At 32.1% G+C, this 16380-nt stretch overlaps 4 protein-coding genes across 4 annotated transcripts in view; 3 read left to right on the forward strand and 1 right to left on the reverse strand.

Moving 5' to 3' along the window:
- The window catches only part of LOC107469090 (serine/threonine-protein phosphatase 7 long form homolog), a 1781-nt gene extending 1213 nt beyond the window's left edge, over positions 1–568 (reverse strand). The window contains exon 1 of the mRNA XM_016088468.1: positions 482–568. Within this exon, the coding sequence (XP_015943954.1) occupies positions 482–568 (87 nt within the window). The remainder of the gene's footprint in view (positions 1–481) is intronic.
- Positions 569–8716: 8148 nt separating this feature from the next.
- Positions 8717–10481, forward strand: LOC107469136 (villin-3-like). The gene is made up of 4 exons (XM_052255884.1): positions 8717–9103; positions 9442–9700; positions 9915–9973; positions 10332–10481. Exons 1-3 carry the CDS (start codon positions 9008–9010, stop codon positions 9926–9928), a joined length of 369 nt encoding a protein of 122 aa, XP_052111844.1. The 5' UTR covers positions 8717–9007; the 3' UTR covers positions 9929–9973; positions 10332–10481.
- Positions 10482–12169: 1688 nt separating this feature from the next.
- Positions 12170–14573, forward strand: LOC127742807 (ABC transporter B family member 21-like). The gene is made up of 3 exons (XM_052255549.1): positions 12170–12624; positions 14136–14190; positions 14566–14573. Exons 1-3 carry the CDS (start codon positions 12391–12393, stop codon positions 14571–14573), a joined length of 297 nt encoding a protein of 98 aa, XP_052111509.1. The 5' UTR covers positions 12170–12390.
- A 47-nt stretch (positions 14574–14620) lies between these two features.
- The window catches only part of LOC107469088 (putative multidrug resistance protein), an 8368-nt gene continuing 6608 nt past the window's right edge, over positions 14621–16380 (forward strand). The window contains exons 1-2 of the mRNA XM_016088466.3: positions 14621–14887; positions 15090–15547. Coding sequence (XP_015943952.3) covers positions 14621–14887; positions 15090–15547 — 725 coding nt within the window. The remainder of the gene's footprint in view (positions 14888–15089; positions 15548–16380) is intronic.

Below are 16380 nucleotides of genomic sequence, written 5' to 3' on the forward strand. Positions count from 1 at the left end.
ATTGTATTGTATAATATAATATTTTATTTTAGTATTTTTATATTAGAAAATTAATTTAAAATTAACAAAAAATTATTATTTAACATATTAAATAACAAAAAATAACAGATAAAATATATACAATAAAAATATAATTTACCAACTTACATATATAGGATGATCCAAATAATTTATTATATGATCCTCCGGAGCATTATAATTACGAACCATTTTTCAAAATAAATACAAAATAATTTTTTTTTTACCGACTCTTATTTTTTCACTCTATCCACTATGCTCCTAACAGCAACCCCTTCCCCTACAAAACCCTTCTTCCCTCTCACTACTACCTCTCACTACTACCCTTTCGGAGCTCTCTCTCAAAGTAACTTGAAACTCTCTTGTATATGAATGATGGAGGGAGGGGAATGCTCTTTATATAGAGCTTGAAGAGGCCACGCTTTGCTGTTTACCGGGGAGCTTGTCCCCTGCATGCCGGCACCTGCACCACGCCCCCCCGAGGTGAAGGACCTTGGAACTCCGCAACGCCAGCTGCACCTCGCCCCTGCGTGGTGTCAGACGCATGCATGGTCGCCGCGTCACCTCGCCCCTGCGTGGTGGTGACATGAAGTCTGTCAGCTTCACCACGCCCCTGCGTGGTGTCAGAAGCTTCGTTGGTTGCCGCGTCACCTCGCCCCTGCGTGTTGACTGGCTATCCCACCACCCGGTAAATCACCCCAGCCTCCAATATTCTCCCAAAACACCACTTGCTTTTCCATAATAAAAATAAATTCTGTTATTTTGTTTTGGGTGTCCTATTATGTAGTAGTATATAAATTATTATTATTATTATTATTTGAAACCTACTCTATATTAGATAACAGAAAAGAGTTAATGTTAAAAGTATCTTCAAAAACGTATACATAAATTAATTTGGTCCCTCAAAATTGTTGGATCTTTGTGAAGAGCTCATTAAGTAAAAAAATATAAAATAAAAAGATATCATATCTAACTTAAAATATTAAAATAATAAATTAATGTATCTTTTATCTTATAAATTTATTATTTTTTATTTTTTTTAATATAGAACTAATTCTATATATCTTATACTTGCAACATTAATAAAAATAACAAAATTTAAAGACTTTTTTAAGACTTAGAATTTATTACGCATTTTATGTTTATAAATTAAATTAGTTTTATATCTACTTAAAAACATTACAGAAATTGAAAAACAATAATAAGAAACATGAAGCTTAGAAATTAGTCAAATTACCCATTAGGTATGAGGTTAAAATTAACTGTATATATGTAAAAGGTTTAACAATAGAACAAAAGAATTATATACAAGTCAACAAAATATGAAATTATATTCCATTTTTCTCTTGATTCTTCAATTTAAAATTACAAAAATATAAAAGTTTAAAATAGAAGAGAGAGTAAATTTATTTAATTTCTCTTGACCATTTTTTTCTTTCATTATATGAAACCATTCTTACCTACTATTTTAACAAAAACGAATTACATCATTAGGAAAAAGACAAGTTACTTAAATAAAATAATTAAAAATTAACTTTATCAAATTACAACTTCTTGAAAATTTATATTTATTTACAAATTTTCTATAATTATATAAATCGCTACTTGCACCAACAAATTTAAAACTAAACATAATTTGTTTCAAGTAACGATTAAAATAGAATTGGACAGAAATCACTATAAGCAATAGAATTTCTAAAGAAGGTACAACGTACATAAATTGTTGTTGGCTATAGCAGTTTATACACAAATAAAGATAGGTAAATCTGTGGCATACTGTAGCAGTTTATGCATAAATAAATTCTATCAATATTTTTTCACAATTAAAAATAGTTATAATATAATCAACATTTACGCTGAAATAATAATATGATTATTTATCAAATAAGAAAAAATACCATTAAACTAGGAATCGAAGGTGGTGTTGCGTGGTAGCAACAATAAGTTTAATTTTACATATTTTTTAATAAATAAAAATTTAAAATTTTTACTATCATTCAATTAAATTTATCTATTTTTAATATTTTTAGAAAATAATTTTAAAAATGTACTCTTTATTCTTTAAGTAAATAGTAATTACCTTTATTTACTTAAAAAAATAAAAAGCACAATACTCTTTTATTTTAGACAATAATAAGAGTATAATATTCAACTCTGTTTTTAAAAAAATTAATTTATTTTTAAAAATTCTTTGAAAATATATCATTTTAAAATTTTAAAATTTAACTTATCCAAATAATTTATTTTTACAAAACACTACTGTGGTAAAATTTAAAAATTTTATTTTTATTCTAGAAGTAACAATAAATATGTATAAAAAAACATATTTAAAATTATTTTCTAATAAAAATATTAAAAATTATTTTTATTACTTTTTGAAAGTGTTTAAGAAAAGAATTTAACATTTTAAGTTCTACGAAGATAAAAGAAGTTTGCAACTATAACCAATCGTATATAGTCATATAAAAAAAATTGATAAATTTAATTGAATGATAGTAAAAATCTTAAATTTTTATTCATTAAAAAGTATGTAAGATTAAATTTATTGTTACTACCAGACAACATCACATTCAATTCTTAGTTTATTGGTATTTTTCTTATTTAATAAATAATAATATTATTATATCAGCAGTCAAATATTAATTATATTATAACTATCTTTAATTTTGTCCAAAAAAAATGCTGATACATGTATAACTTTCTTGATATTAATAGTGAATAATATCTTGATTATCAAAGTTTTTATTCATGATTTTAAATATTTTTTAACACTTAATTTAAAAAATAAATATTTCTTTATATCTAATAATTTTTTTTATTTTCTACAAGAATATTTATTTTATAAAAATTATTATTTATATTTATAAAATTTGTCTCCAGACGTGAAATTATCCATGTCTCCGTTAATTTTTTAGTGTATCTCTGTCTAAAACAAACATAAAAAAAAATAGAAAGAAAAAAAGAGGGGGTAAACAAAACTGAAGTCTATAACAATGAGTAGTATGTAAGTGTATAAACAATCATTATAAACAAGAGTGTTAGCTAAGAGATAAACCTCTATAAACAAATAGGAGGGTTTTGCATCAGCTTGGATAGCAGGAAGATTCTGATATATTAATTGGACATCATATTTTTCATGAAAATATATAACAATTGATTTTTTTTTTTTTGTAATGCCATTAAGAGTAAACCTTAAAAGTAACGGTAGAAATAATAGGTGTGTAGTAAGGCCACGAGAATCATGAGAAATTTAACAAAAAAAATAGTGGAGCTTTATTTTTTATGTCACATAAACCATTCTTTAATTAAGAAACAATGTTAGTCGTTCTTTCTTTAGTTGTTTCAAGCATTATAAAAATTTTGTATCAAATAAAAAATGTAGTATTTACATTATATTATAGAGTTAATATAATCAATCTTTCATATTGGTTTGTCTCTGCAAAATATATAGAAAGTGCATTATTGTAGGTAGTGATTAATTTCATATTACTTTATATTTATTAGAAGTCCAAATTTCGTTGTAGACTCAACAATTGGTATTATAGCTAATATTATATTATTCATTATTTGAGTGGTAAAATTCAAGTTTGAATACCATAACTTTCTACTAGTGAAAATGTCAAAGTAGGCAAATATGAAATCGAGAAGTTTAATGAGAAAAATAATTTTTTTTATTAGAGGATGCAGATGAAAAATTTGCTTATATCATAGAAATTGCACAAGGCACTGGCGGGAAAAGAGAAAAAGCCAGAGGATATGAATGATGAGAATTTGAAAGAATTAGATCTTGAAGCTCAGGTTGCAATAATCTTATGCCTTGAGAGAGATGTTGCTTTCTTGGTGAATGAAGAAGCAACTGTAGTAGGTGTCTGGTTAAAGTTAGAGAGTAACTTCATGACAAAGACTCTAACTAACAGGATTTACTTAAAATTCAAATTGTATACATGCAAGATGGAGAAAGGCACCTCAATCCAAGAATATATCAATAAGTTTGATAGGATTATATTAAACTTAAAGGATATAGATGTGAAGATTGATGATGAGGATTAGGCACTCATATTATTACTTTCATTATCGAAGTTCTATGAAAATCTGGTGTAGACTTTGATGCTGATGGGTGACACTCTAACCATGGATGAGTCGGGGGCATCACTTTTAGTAGATGATCTACGTAAGGTTGCTACGAGTGTAATGTCATCTTCAAATGGAAGAGAGTATAATGATCAAGCATAAGGATTGTTTGCATCTAGAGAGAGGAGTACTGAAAGAGGAAAAGGAAAGCGTGGAAAGTCTAGGCTAAAATCTAGACCTCACGCAGAGAGAACATGCTTTAAATGTGGTGAGCCTCGACATTTTAAAGCAAATTGCCCAAATAAGAAGATAAATTCCAAGAAACAGAACAATGACAGCTCAAAAGAAAAACAAGAAGCAAATTACCTCTCAAATAATGATGAAGATTGTTACTGTGTAATAGATGATTCTTATGAAATATTCGGTAAGTGGATGGTTGATTCTAGAGCTTCTCACCATATGTGTCCTAATAGAAAGTGGTTTACTACCTATAAAAGCACTAATGGCGGCATAGTTTTAATGGGCAACAATCATACTTGCAAAGCTATAAGGGTAGGTACTATAAGAATCAAGATGCATGATGGAATTGTAAGAACCTTGAAGGATGGGAAACATATTCCTGACTTGCGGAAAAATCTAATCTCTATAGGTTTGTTAGAGAAAAATGGTTGCAAAATTGTTGCTGAAAATGAGTTTTAAAAGTTGTTCGTGGTTCTTTGGTAATTATGAAGGGGGTTCGTCATGGTAATCTTTATCCTCTTTTGGGGACAACTGTTACAGGTGAGCTAGCAGTTGGAATCGGTGGAAGTAAAGACCAAACAAACTGCATGAGGATTTGGCACATGTGACTTGGACATATGTCAGAAAAGGGTCTATCATTGTTTAGCAGAAAAGGTTTGCTGAAAAATATGAAGAAATCATAAATTGAGTTTTGTGAACACTGTATATATGGAAAGGCACATAGGGTGAAGTTTTCTACAAGCAAACATAAAAACAGAGGGTTGTTAGACTACTGACATACTGATGTTTGGGGTCCGGCTAAAGTTACTTCCAAGGGTGGTTCCAGGTACTTTATTACGTTTGTTGATGATTATTCAAGGTATGCTTGGGTTTACTTCCTCAAGCATAAGAATGAGATATTCGACACTTTTAAGCAATGGAGAGCAATGGTTGAAAACAGAATAGGTGGGAAGCTAAAAACTCTGCAATCTGATAATAGCACAGAGTATACAGGTAGAACTTTTAAGGAGTTCTATGATCAGGAATGCATTGTAAGACACTAGACAGTTAGAGACACACCACAACATAAAAAAGTCACGAAAAGACTGAATCGTACACTACTTGAGAAGGCAAGGTGTATGCGCTCTAATTTTGGGTTAGGCAGAGAATGGTGGGCTGAGTCAGTTGCTACAGCGTGCTGCATAGTGAATCGATCTCCACATTCTTCTTTAGATGAAGACACACCTTATAAGGTGTGGTCAAGGAAACATGCAAATTACGAGAAACTCAGAGACTTTCTGGATGCACGGTTTATTATCATGTCAAAGACAATAAACTTGATGAAAGAGCTAAAAAGGTAATATTTTTGGGGTATCCAAGAGGGGTTCAAGGCTATCGCCTTTGGAGCGTAAGTGATTCTAAATTTGTAATCAGTAGGGATGTGACCTTTAATGAAAGATCCATGGTAGCTTTGTCTAAAGTTATGACGCCAGATGATGGTGATGTTGGAAAAACTATAAACACTCAAGTGGTGGAGATAGAGTCTAGAAACCAACCAATAGACTCTAGTCATGTTCAGGTGGAGCATCCTAATGCTACTCACGAAGATGAGGAGGACGATGAAATTGATCATGAGGAGATTCAGCGGAAAAACATACATGTATTACAACAGCAACAGTAGGATCCTTTGGCATCCAGTAGGCCAAAGAGAAATTACAAACTCGTACAAAAGCTTGGGTCAGACAAGCCTCTGAGACATTATGGGCAGTTAAATTTGGTAGAGTATGTACTTTCGGTGAAGGATGATAAGCCAGTCACATTCAAACAAGCTATCAAGAACAAGGATAGTGAGAGCTGGTTAGTTGTTATGGAAGAAGAGATGCAGTCTCTTCATAAACATAACACATGGGAGGTGATCCCATTGCCTGTGAAAAATACTGATATTGGTTGTAAGTGGGTGTATAAAAAAAAAGAACATCCTACTAAATCGGATAGTACAAGATTCAAGGCTAGATTAGTGGCCAAGGAATTCGCACAGAAAGAAGGAGTTGATTATAATGAGATATTTTCTCCTGTGGTGAAACACACTTCCATTCATATGCTTTTAAGTCTTGTAGCTCATGGGGAGCTTGAGTTAGAATAACTAGATGTGAAGACAGCGTTCTTACACGGTGATTTAGAGGAAGAAATTTACATGTATCAACCTGAGGGTTTCAAGGTTGAGGGTAAAGAAGGCCAGGTTTGTCGCTTGAGAAAATCGCTTTATGGATTGAAATAATCTCCTCGGCAGTAGTACAAGCGATTTAATTTCTTTATTTTAAAACAAGATTTCTTTAGAAGTAACTATAATTGTTATGTATACATTTGTAAGCTTTCTGGAGGTGATTATATCTATCTTTTATTGTATGTGGATGACATGCTCATTGCTTCCAAGAGCAAGGTGGATATAGATAGGTTAAAATTTTAATTTGGTGAAGAGTTTGAAACAAAAGATTTGGGTGTTACGAACAAAATTTTAGGCATGGAGATTAGAAGAGAGAGATCAAGTCAAAAATTGTTCCTAAGTCAAAAGGCTACATTGAACGGGTTATCGAAAAGTTTGGGATGAAAAATGCTAAGCCGGTGGTGACTCCATTGGCTCCACATTTTAGGCTCTCAGGTAAACAATCTCCTACAACAGTAGAAAATAAGGCTTACATAGACAATGTACCTTACGCAAGTACTGCAGGCAGCCTAATGTATGCTATGATATACAAACGTCCAGACATTTCACAAGCAATTAGTGTTGTTAGCAAATTTATGGCAAACCCAGAGAAGACACATTGGGAAGTAGTCAAGTAGATATTAAGGTACTTTAAAGGTACCATTGGCACATGTTTATGCTTTGGTGGTAAATCATCATGTCAAATTAGTGGTTTTGTTGATTCTGATTATGCTGGTGATCTAGATAGACGATGATCTACAACTAGTTATGTATATAAAATATATAGTGCTCTAATTAGTTGGCGATTGATGTTACAAGCTATAGTGGCACTATCTTCTACAGAGACTGAGTACATGACAGTAGCAGAAGGGGTGAAAGAGATATTGTGGTTCGAGTGCTGAATTAGATTAGCTGACATTTTCATAGCACTTGCATTATCACAATAAAGAGTTGGTGTACTAGAATGCTTGAAACCAAGTTCAAAAAGAAGATTTTGTAACCAAATAAGATAAGTGGTTGCTGCTGCCAGACTTCGAAACTCTGATTCAACACTGGACCTACTTACAACATGTTGCTTTCGACTTGACCATGCTAACAGATTTCTCCCAAGAAAGACACAATAACCAAATGTAGATCTTCGATTATAAATGTCAGAAGCCCAATCTGCATCAGCAAAACTAAAAATTTGAAAATTAGCTGATGGATGAAACAATAAACCATGATCTATTGAACTGGCCAGATATCTTAATATTCTTTTCACTGATTTCCAGTGAGTTATCAATGGATTTTGCATGAATTGACTAACTTTGTTAACAGAGAAAGACAATTCAGGCCTTGTTAGGGTACAATATTACAAGGCACCAATAGAAGGATCTGGATAGGACTCAGAGCCATGTTTGGATAATTTTTCAAAGGACAGATTGGAGTTGGTACAGATTTAGCATCAGTCATACCTGCTCTGTATAGTAAATCTCTAATGTACTTATTTTCGCTCTTTTGGATTTGCCTTGCTGCTTTATTGAGCTTTTGATTACTTTTTTATTCAGCAAAGTGGAATGGTTAGTTTTTACCAGATTGTTTTTTTATGTTGATGTGACTCCTATTCTTAGATTATTTTCTTGATGTCAAGGTCCTTTTCTTCTCACACTTCTAGGCTGTCATTTACAGGCACAGGCAATGAAAGAGCAAGCTCAACTAAGGGAGAAAATGGCATACCAATGGAAAAATCATGTTGTCTTGAACCGTAAATCTAAATATTTTTCTATATCCTAAACCATAAAGTTGAACGACCATATATCAAACTTAATTTTTGGCATTATTTTTCTAAGGGAAATGGAGATATATGTATATTTTGAGGAAGATGGAGAATATTATTCTCTTGCCTTAGATTGTTGTTGTCTTGTTGAAAGAGTGATGGTCCCCATGTGCATCCAACTAATATGTTCGACCTCTTCTTTTGATTGAGATTTTGTAAAGGTTCTTCTGGTTGGAATTTTAGTAAAAGTGCATTTTCATATAGGAATATTTGCAAAAGTGTATAAGGAGTTCACTTGAACTTGCATGCTATTATTCTCAATTTTTGTATTTTTCATTGATCTTGCAGGAGCGCCATCTTAGAGATATGAATAAACAACTTAGGCTCAAGGTTTTGAAATATAACATACATACATACATACGTACATACATACATACATACATACATATATATATATATATATAGTAGGCAGAAAGGTTCAATCTAAAAGCTATGGAAAGCTTGTGGAGTTCAACTTCCGTTGCTACAAACAGCAACTTAATGGTTTTTTTTTCTTGGGCTGAAACTTGAGTCAAGTATTATACTACTGGTGTCAATTATTTTATAAAAGCAATTTAAAAATCATAGACTATATATATATATAGTAGGAATTTCTATCAATAGTAACTGACATGTTTACATTCTATGGGAAAAAGAGAAGTCACGCCCCTTGATCTTAGTGCAATAACCCTGAGAAATCTATGGAAGAGTTCCGAGCAGCTAGTCAAAAACTTGGTGATGGCGTGGGTGTAAAGTTTTTAATGCAAAGCACAGGACTTGGAATGATTGCTGGCCAGGTAGTTTCTGCTTTTAATTATGAGTGTTTCTTAATCTAGTTTTAATTTCTAAGCATTTTTAGGGGCTAATAGTTCTTGGAAATGTGTACTTAGTTCTATGCTTTTCGTGCTCACTAATCTAATATGAGAATACAGATTTACTTGACTCATTGACTGGTCAATTATGTAATCACTAGATATACAATGCTTAATTAATTGCTGATCTAGATATCCACAACAAAGAGATTCATTGGCTACTACCTTTTAAATATTTTGCCTAATGAGTAGATCTACTTCTCTGCTAGCAACTCAAGACAAAAAATGATTCTTTTGTTGATTATAAAAATATTGTGCTACAGTCACAGGATAGATTGAATGGGCTGAATCAAGAAGGACCAAGACAAAGAGCAGAAGCTTTGGCTGCTTTAAACTTTGCATTTAAATCATCATCCGGAACCAAAAGTTCTAGCCCTAAGACAACTGGAAGAAGTCAAGGATCACAAAGAGCAGCAGCAGTAGCTGCTCTCTCTCAAGTTCTTACTGTTGAGAAGAAGAAACAATCACCTGATTCTTCTCCTGTGGCAACCAGAAGTCCTGTTGTGGAAACTAGCACTTCCGGTGAGAAATATAGCTCTTATTGTCCAAGTTAAATGTGTCGCAAAAGAAAGATTAGCTATTATGAGAAGATTAATCTATATTCTAAAGTCGTGAGATCAAGAATATTTGTCAGCAATGTTCCATCCTTGTGTGCAAATCTCGCTGTTCTGAATTACTTCTGGTTTAGTTTAGCTTAGCTGTTTCTCCATATAATCACCTTTGCATTTCTTGGCAGGTCATACGAAGTGAAATCCCCAACTTCTGTGCAGTTGCATTAGCTCTCAATGAGTTAGGGTATGTCCGAAGTTGATTATTCCTCCCCTTCATTTTTATTGTCAATACTTGGTTAGAAGTTTCATATTGTGGTTTGTTAGTTTTCCCTGTTGATTTTGATTAATCGGGAGACACAATTTCGTTATTCGTTTCTTATTTTCCTTCCATGAATTACTTCCTTCATTATTAGCTAATGTGTTCTATTATGCCTTGGTGTTCCTTGTTTCTGGTTTAAGGATTGCAGATTTGTTTTGGCTTTGATTAGTTTCTAAGCATTCCTTGTTTTCACTTTAAGGATTGCAGATTGGTTTTGGCTTTTGAATAGTGTCTAAGCATCTTCAACCCCCTAAAATAAAACATTAGTTGCTTTGTGGTGCAGATACAAAGCAGTTGGCATTAGACTGGACTCTGGTGACCTTGCCTATTTGTCTTGTCAAGCCAAGAAGATCTTTTGCTGCATTGAAAAGGAATTCACGGTGTCTGGCTTTGGGAAGACTAGTATTACAGCTAGTAATGATCTTAATGAGGAAACTTTAGATGATTTAAATAAACAGGTAATTCTCACTACAAACTGAAAATTATATAGATCCAAACAATACTAAGAATTTTAGTTAATAAATGAAAGAAATCAAGTATAAAAAGCTAATCAATAAGACTAAGACCAAAGTGGATTCAAGTCAAGATGAATAGCATTGTCATGAAATCTCAAACTTATACTATTTTAATTAATGGAAGTAACATCAAAATTAGAATTTTTACTCCTGTGGATGTAGAGTAAACTGATTGATAATGCTCACTGTTAAATAACTAGAACATTTTGGCCTTGTGGTATGCCTTGCATTAGATTAAATTTCTACATTCCTGTTTATTAGTTATTTTAATGAGATATGGCATCTTTACTATTAGACTTATACAATTAAGTTGACTTTTGATGGGTTTGAAAGAGATTATATATCCAACTTTACTGTTTGCCTGGTTTTCAGTTTCAAGTGGTGTGACTGAATTTCTAATGCACATATGTGATATCATGTCTTGAGATTACACTTTAGGCTCTCATGTTCTTGCTTTTCTTCTTGTGTTGATGTTGAAAATGCAATTCTTACAGTGGATAGAGCAAGCTTCTGAACCCAACAAGGAAGCAGTTATTAAAGCAGTGTTGTTGGCTGGAGTTCCAGGAGCAGGAGGATTTGATGCTGTCTTTGCTGTTACTTTGGAAGATTCAAGCAGCAATGTGACAAAAACATGGAGCTCATTCAATGTTCTTGCCCTTCTGGTTAAAGAAGATCCATGTGGCGTTTCTTTAGAAAGTGCTGACCCTAGAACAAATGAAATCACTTCAGCTGTATCTTCAATTCATATTGAATAATTTATTGTAAATATTGTTTATTTTTAATACGATGAATTTATTTTTTTTGAAATATTGTAAATATTCGAATATAAATTAGGTAAAAATTTGTATTACATTTATATTTATTTTGTATGAAAAAAAGTTTATTTTATAATTAGAAAAAGTAAAAAAAATTCTATTTTACCTTACAGACGGATTTACAAACGGAATTTTTGTCTGTAATCATGATTTTTCAAAGTTTAAATTACAGACGAAAAATCTGTCAGAAAATCCGTCTGTAATTACAGACGGAAAATTCGTCAGAAAATCTATCTGTAATTACAGACGGAAAATCCGTCTGAAAATCCGTCTGTAGTTACAGACGGAAAATCTGTCTAAAAAACCGTCTGTAATTACAGACGGAAAATTCGTCAAAAAATCCGTCTGTAATTACAGACAGAAAATTCGTCTGTAAGTTTGTCGCCTTTAGGAAATGGAGGGAGAATTTACAGAGGAAAAATTCGTCGGTAACTAGTAAAAATCCGTCGGTAAATAATTTCCGACGGGGCTTTTACAGAGGGACAAAATCCGTCGGTAATTTCGTCGGTAACCAAAAATTCGTCTGTAATAAAGACTAAATCTGTCTATAAATCTGTCTGTATTAATCCATTTTCTAGTTGTGACAATTGTAATTAATTAACAATAATTAAATTTTTATATGGATGTCAATGATATTTGGTGTACTAATAGTAATTTTTTTAAAATAATATGACAAAAGTAACATACATAAATCATCGTTATATTAACATGTTATTTAAAAAAGTTATTTGTTATCTTTCAATACAAGCTTACGAGAAAATTACCCTTTTGGCTTTTTCATTGTTACAGTAACTATCAAGTTACACTAAATTACAAAAGCAACAATGCAACATTGCTTAGAAGAACCTGCAACGTCTCATATTGTGACACCAAATGAAGAACCCCCCAATATTAAAACGAGAGCCGGCCAACTGGAAAATCCAGCATATAATAAGCCAATCCATTGTCATAATAGACAAACACTAGAATCATAGATGACTATGCATAAAAGCAAGACACTAGAATAATTTTTATGACATTAACATGTGCTAACAATTGTGCTGGTGATGCTGTGAGCGAAATGGGAAAGAAAGGTGGATTGTTTCGTTATGCTGATGGAGTTGACAAATTGCTATTGTTGTTTGGGACTATGGGTTGCATAGGGGATGGGCTACAAACACCTATCACAATGTTTGTTTTTGGGAGTTTGATTGATGATTATGCACGTGGTTCTGGAGATTCTGTTCCTAAGCATATCATAGACAAGGTAATTTATTACTTGTATCTTTGAAAATCAATAAACATACATGAACTGCGATTGTGGGGAGACTCAAAATTTTGATCCATTATTTCTTTTACTAGTATAGCGAATTAGCTACCATAACATATAATTATTACTTCTTTTTTTGAAAATAAATTATTGAAATTCACATACTCAATAGTTTATTTTTCTTCTTTTCATAACTGTGTCTTTCTTCTTTTGTTACTTCTGCTTACATAGCAATAAACGATTAATTATCTGAAGTATTTTTACACACACACACACACATATATATATATATATATATATATATATATACTTCCGAAAAATAGCAGCTTAAATAAGTTTTTGGTTTTTATAAAATATTGGTCTTTTGGTTTTGGTCTCTTTAATTTTTTTGGGTTCTAGTTTTAGTCTCTACTATTAATTTTTGGGCCGACTAAATATTTAAATTAATCTTTAAAAAATTTTAAATCAGACATTTTGTTTTTCAATAAATGTTATTCTTTACAAATCATTGAAAATTATTCATGTTAGACTAGGGATTTATGGTGGGGATCCATGAGAGCCTACTCCCGCCACACCTCATTTAAGAGAAATGCAAATTCTTTTTTATTTGTGCCTTTATGAAAGGCATTTTATCTCCGGGTATTCTTAGATATTAGTTGATTTTTTTTTCTTAAATCTAACCACAAAAATGACATAACAAAATAATCATAACCAAATTTAACCTATCCAATACGATCCAATTTACACACTAAAAATAATGATACATTAAATATAAAAAAAATTATTAGTTTAAAAGAAAATTACATAAAGTTCCATCTTCATCCGTGTCATTCCAAATTCTAAGCATTTAGTTAGTTAATACATAAATTAAAGGGCATCTGGTAATTTCACATCCTGCATTCATTTCGTGAGTATTTATGGGATGGGTGTCTCTGCCCCTTTCCATGTTTATTCATTGGGATAAGTCTTTACCGGTGTCTATCTTGACATTTTTTTCCATCATTGATCTCTTTGTTATTTAAAAAAAAAATTTAATTTATTTTATAATGACGTTTTCTCAATATAATTGTTTTTTTAGGAATTTATTCATCCAATACACACTAAAAATTTGATTGAAGCAACAAATGAATTAATTTGTTTAACTAGATTAATTCTAAAAGATTTTAAAAAAAATTTGCCGAGACTAAAATTTGTTACCTAAAGTTGGTTAATGATTAAAATATTTTATAAGTACCAAAAATTATTTAAGCATTTTCTTTTTATATGTAGGCATGTAGTCAGGTGTGAAACAATTTTAAAGTTCAGTCAGATAGTATGTCATTGCAAAAGTACTATATCCAAACAAAAGTTCACATATTATATATTTGTGGATAAATATATATGTTATTAATCTATTTTTAATATATATTTTATATTTTAACAAGTATTTTATAGGACATTGATTTGATGGGTGATTCCATTGTATAAGGCATAAGCATCTCACTAAATTTTGTTTATGATTATTTCAGTACGCTCTCAAGTTGCTGTATATTTCCATCGGGGTTGCTGTATGTGCTTTTGTTGGTATGTATTATTCATTTATTCTTGCAATTCTCGACATTTTGTTCCATAGACATTAGACAATGTGGCCTGCTAGACACTTTCTCCCTCTTTTTTTGGTCTCTCATCTTAAAATCATGGATATGTGTTAGGGCCATAAATGAATTCCTAAATTTAGTGAGTTTAATATTCTTATTCACAGTATTTGTATGTGCGCAAATCTTCAGTGACAAATCTATGTTACAGTAAGGCTAATCGAAATAGTAAAATCACGATTTGTTTAGGAGTTAATTTGGTTTAATTTGGATAACTCACGAGTTAAACGGATTAGAGTCAAGTAAATACAAGTTGACTTATAGTTTTTTTTTTTTTTTATATTATGCACTATTCTTGCTACAGTTTGTTAACTAGTTTTTAAGACTCTTGATAATTTACTATAAAAACATATGAATATATGATATATTTTTTGAAACGAGTTAATCCGTATATATATTCCAAGAGAATAACACAAACACGCTATTATTTTGCAGAAGCAGTATGTTGGACAAGAAGTGCAGAAAGACAAAGTTGTCGCATGAGAATTGAATATCTTAAATCAGTTCTGAAACAAGATGTTGGCTTCTTTGACAAGCAAACCGATAGTGATTCTTCAAAGACCTTCCAAGTAATTTCTACCATAACTTCTGATGCCCAAACAATCCAAGACACCATGGCTGATAAGGTGCTGTTTTGAATTTGCGGAACCTTTCTTCTTCCTGTTCAATAATATTATTGCTTTTATGTTTAATTTTTCAAATTGAAAACTCAAGCAACAAATACACAAACAAAGGAGGAATCTTGTTACATGGAGGCTTGTATTTGTGACTATTTATTATCTTTACAGTTAACATATTTGAATAAACAAACTTGATGTATTGTTACAGATACCGAACTGTCTAGTTCACCTGTCAGCATTTTTTTCTAGCTTCATAGTAGGACTCTTCCTCTCATGGAGGCTTGTAATAGCTGCATTTCCATTCTCAATAATGATGATCATGCCAGCAATCATATTTGGGAAGGCAATGAAAGATCTTGGGGAGAAAATGAAGGATGCATATGGCATAGCAGGGAGCATAGCGGAACAAGCTATCTCGTCGATTCGAACGGTTTATTCATATGTTGCCGAGAAAGAAACACTAAAGAGGTATAGCTCTGCTCTTGAAAGGAGTATGGAGCTGGGAATAAAGCTAGGGAGAACAAAGGGTGTTGTAGTTGGTAGCTTTGGGTTGCTTTATGCTACTTGGGCATTTCAATCTTGGGTTGGAAGTGTTGTGGTTAGGACTAAAGGTGAAAGAGGTGGACTTGTGTTTGCTGCTCAAATTTGCATGATTTGGGGAGGACTGTAAGTACATCTTCAATTTTTCTTTTTATATATGATTTTCTTCCAAAAGTTTAAACTATTCGGCTAACTACCATGGATAGTATAGACGGCTGTCTAAGATAGTGTTTGTTTTGAGGTAATAGGATGGAGATTGAAAGACTAAGACTCAGTATCATATTTGTTGGTGTAAAACCCGGTTAATTAACGGCTAATTAACCCATAAATGAGAATTTATTCTGGAAAGCCTAAAATGTGATTTTTATGGCTAAATGTGATAGAGGAGATTGAGACGAGAATTTTGGTACCAATTTTATAGAATTCGGACCAAGATTGGACCGAACGGGCCAAACCGGGCCAATTGGACCCAAAGTGGGCCCTTGGCCCAACATAACTTAACCAAAACTCTAGTTTTCAGCACTCTCTCTCCTCATTTGTTACACACACAAGCTGAAATTAGAGAGAAAGGGAGGAAGAACACTCTCTCAAGTTCTCTCCCTTGGTTGATCTTCAAACCACCATAACTTTTGATCTAGAGCTCCGATTGCCGCTCCGTTTGCGGCCACGCGTTCACCGCGGAGAGCTCTACAAAACCCATACAACCAATCTTGAGGTAAGCCACTTGTTTCTGTTCGAAATCTCAGCCTTATTTTCGAGTTTCATGGGTAAAATGTTGAGATTTTGGGTTCTTTGATGTTATAGGACCCAACTCTCTTGAAGGAGAAGGTTAATCTTGTCTCCTTGGACTTTGGGTGTGGTAAGGTTCTTAACCCTAGTGTAATTTTGTTGTTTTATGATGTTTGGATTTTGAGATGTTGTGTATGGGTATGATGATTGTGGCTTAGGTTGTGTATATG

This window comes from Arachis duranensis, chromosome 10 (assembly GCF_000817695.3).
Source record: "Arachis duranensis cultivar V14167 chromosome 10, aradu.V14167.gnm2.J7QH, whole genome shotgun sequence".
Classification (NCBI taxonomy): domain Eukaryota; kingdom Viridiplantae; phylum Streptophyta; class Magnoliopsida; order Fabales; family Fabaceae; genus Arachis; species Arachis duranensis.

Coding starts and splice junctions, on each gene's coding strand:
- LOC107469136 (XM_052255884.1), top strand. CDS start 9,008: ATGGAAGAGTTCCGAGCAGCTAGTCAAAAACTTGGTGATGGCGTGGGT. Junction 9,104..9,441: donor TTGGAATGATTGCTGGCCAG/GTAGTTTCTGCT, acceptor ATTGTGCTACAG/TCACAGGATAGATTGAATGG.
- LOC127742807 (XM_052255549.1), top strand. CDS start 12,391: ATGACATTAACATGTGCTAACAATTGTGCTGGTGATGCTGTGAGCGAA. Junction 12,625..14,135: donor CTAAGCATATCATAGACAAG/GTAATTTATTAC, acceptor TGATTATTTCAG/TACGCTCTCAAGTTGCTGTA.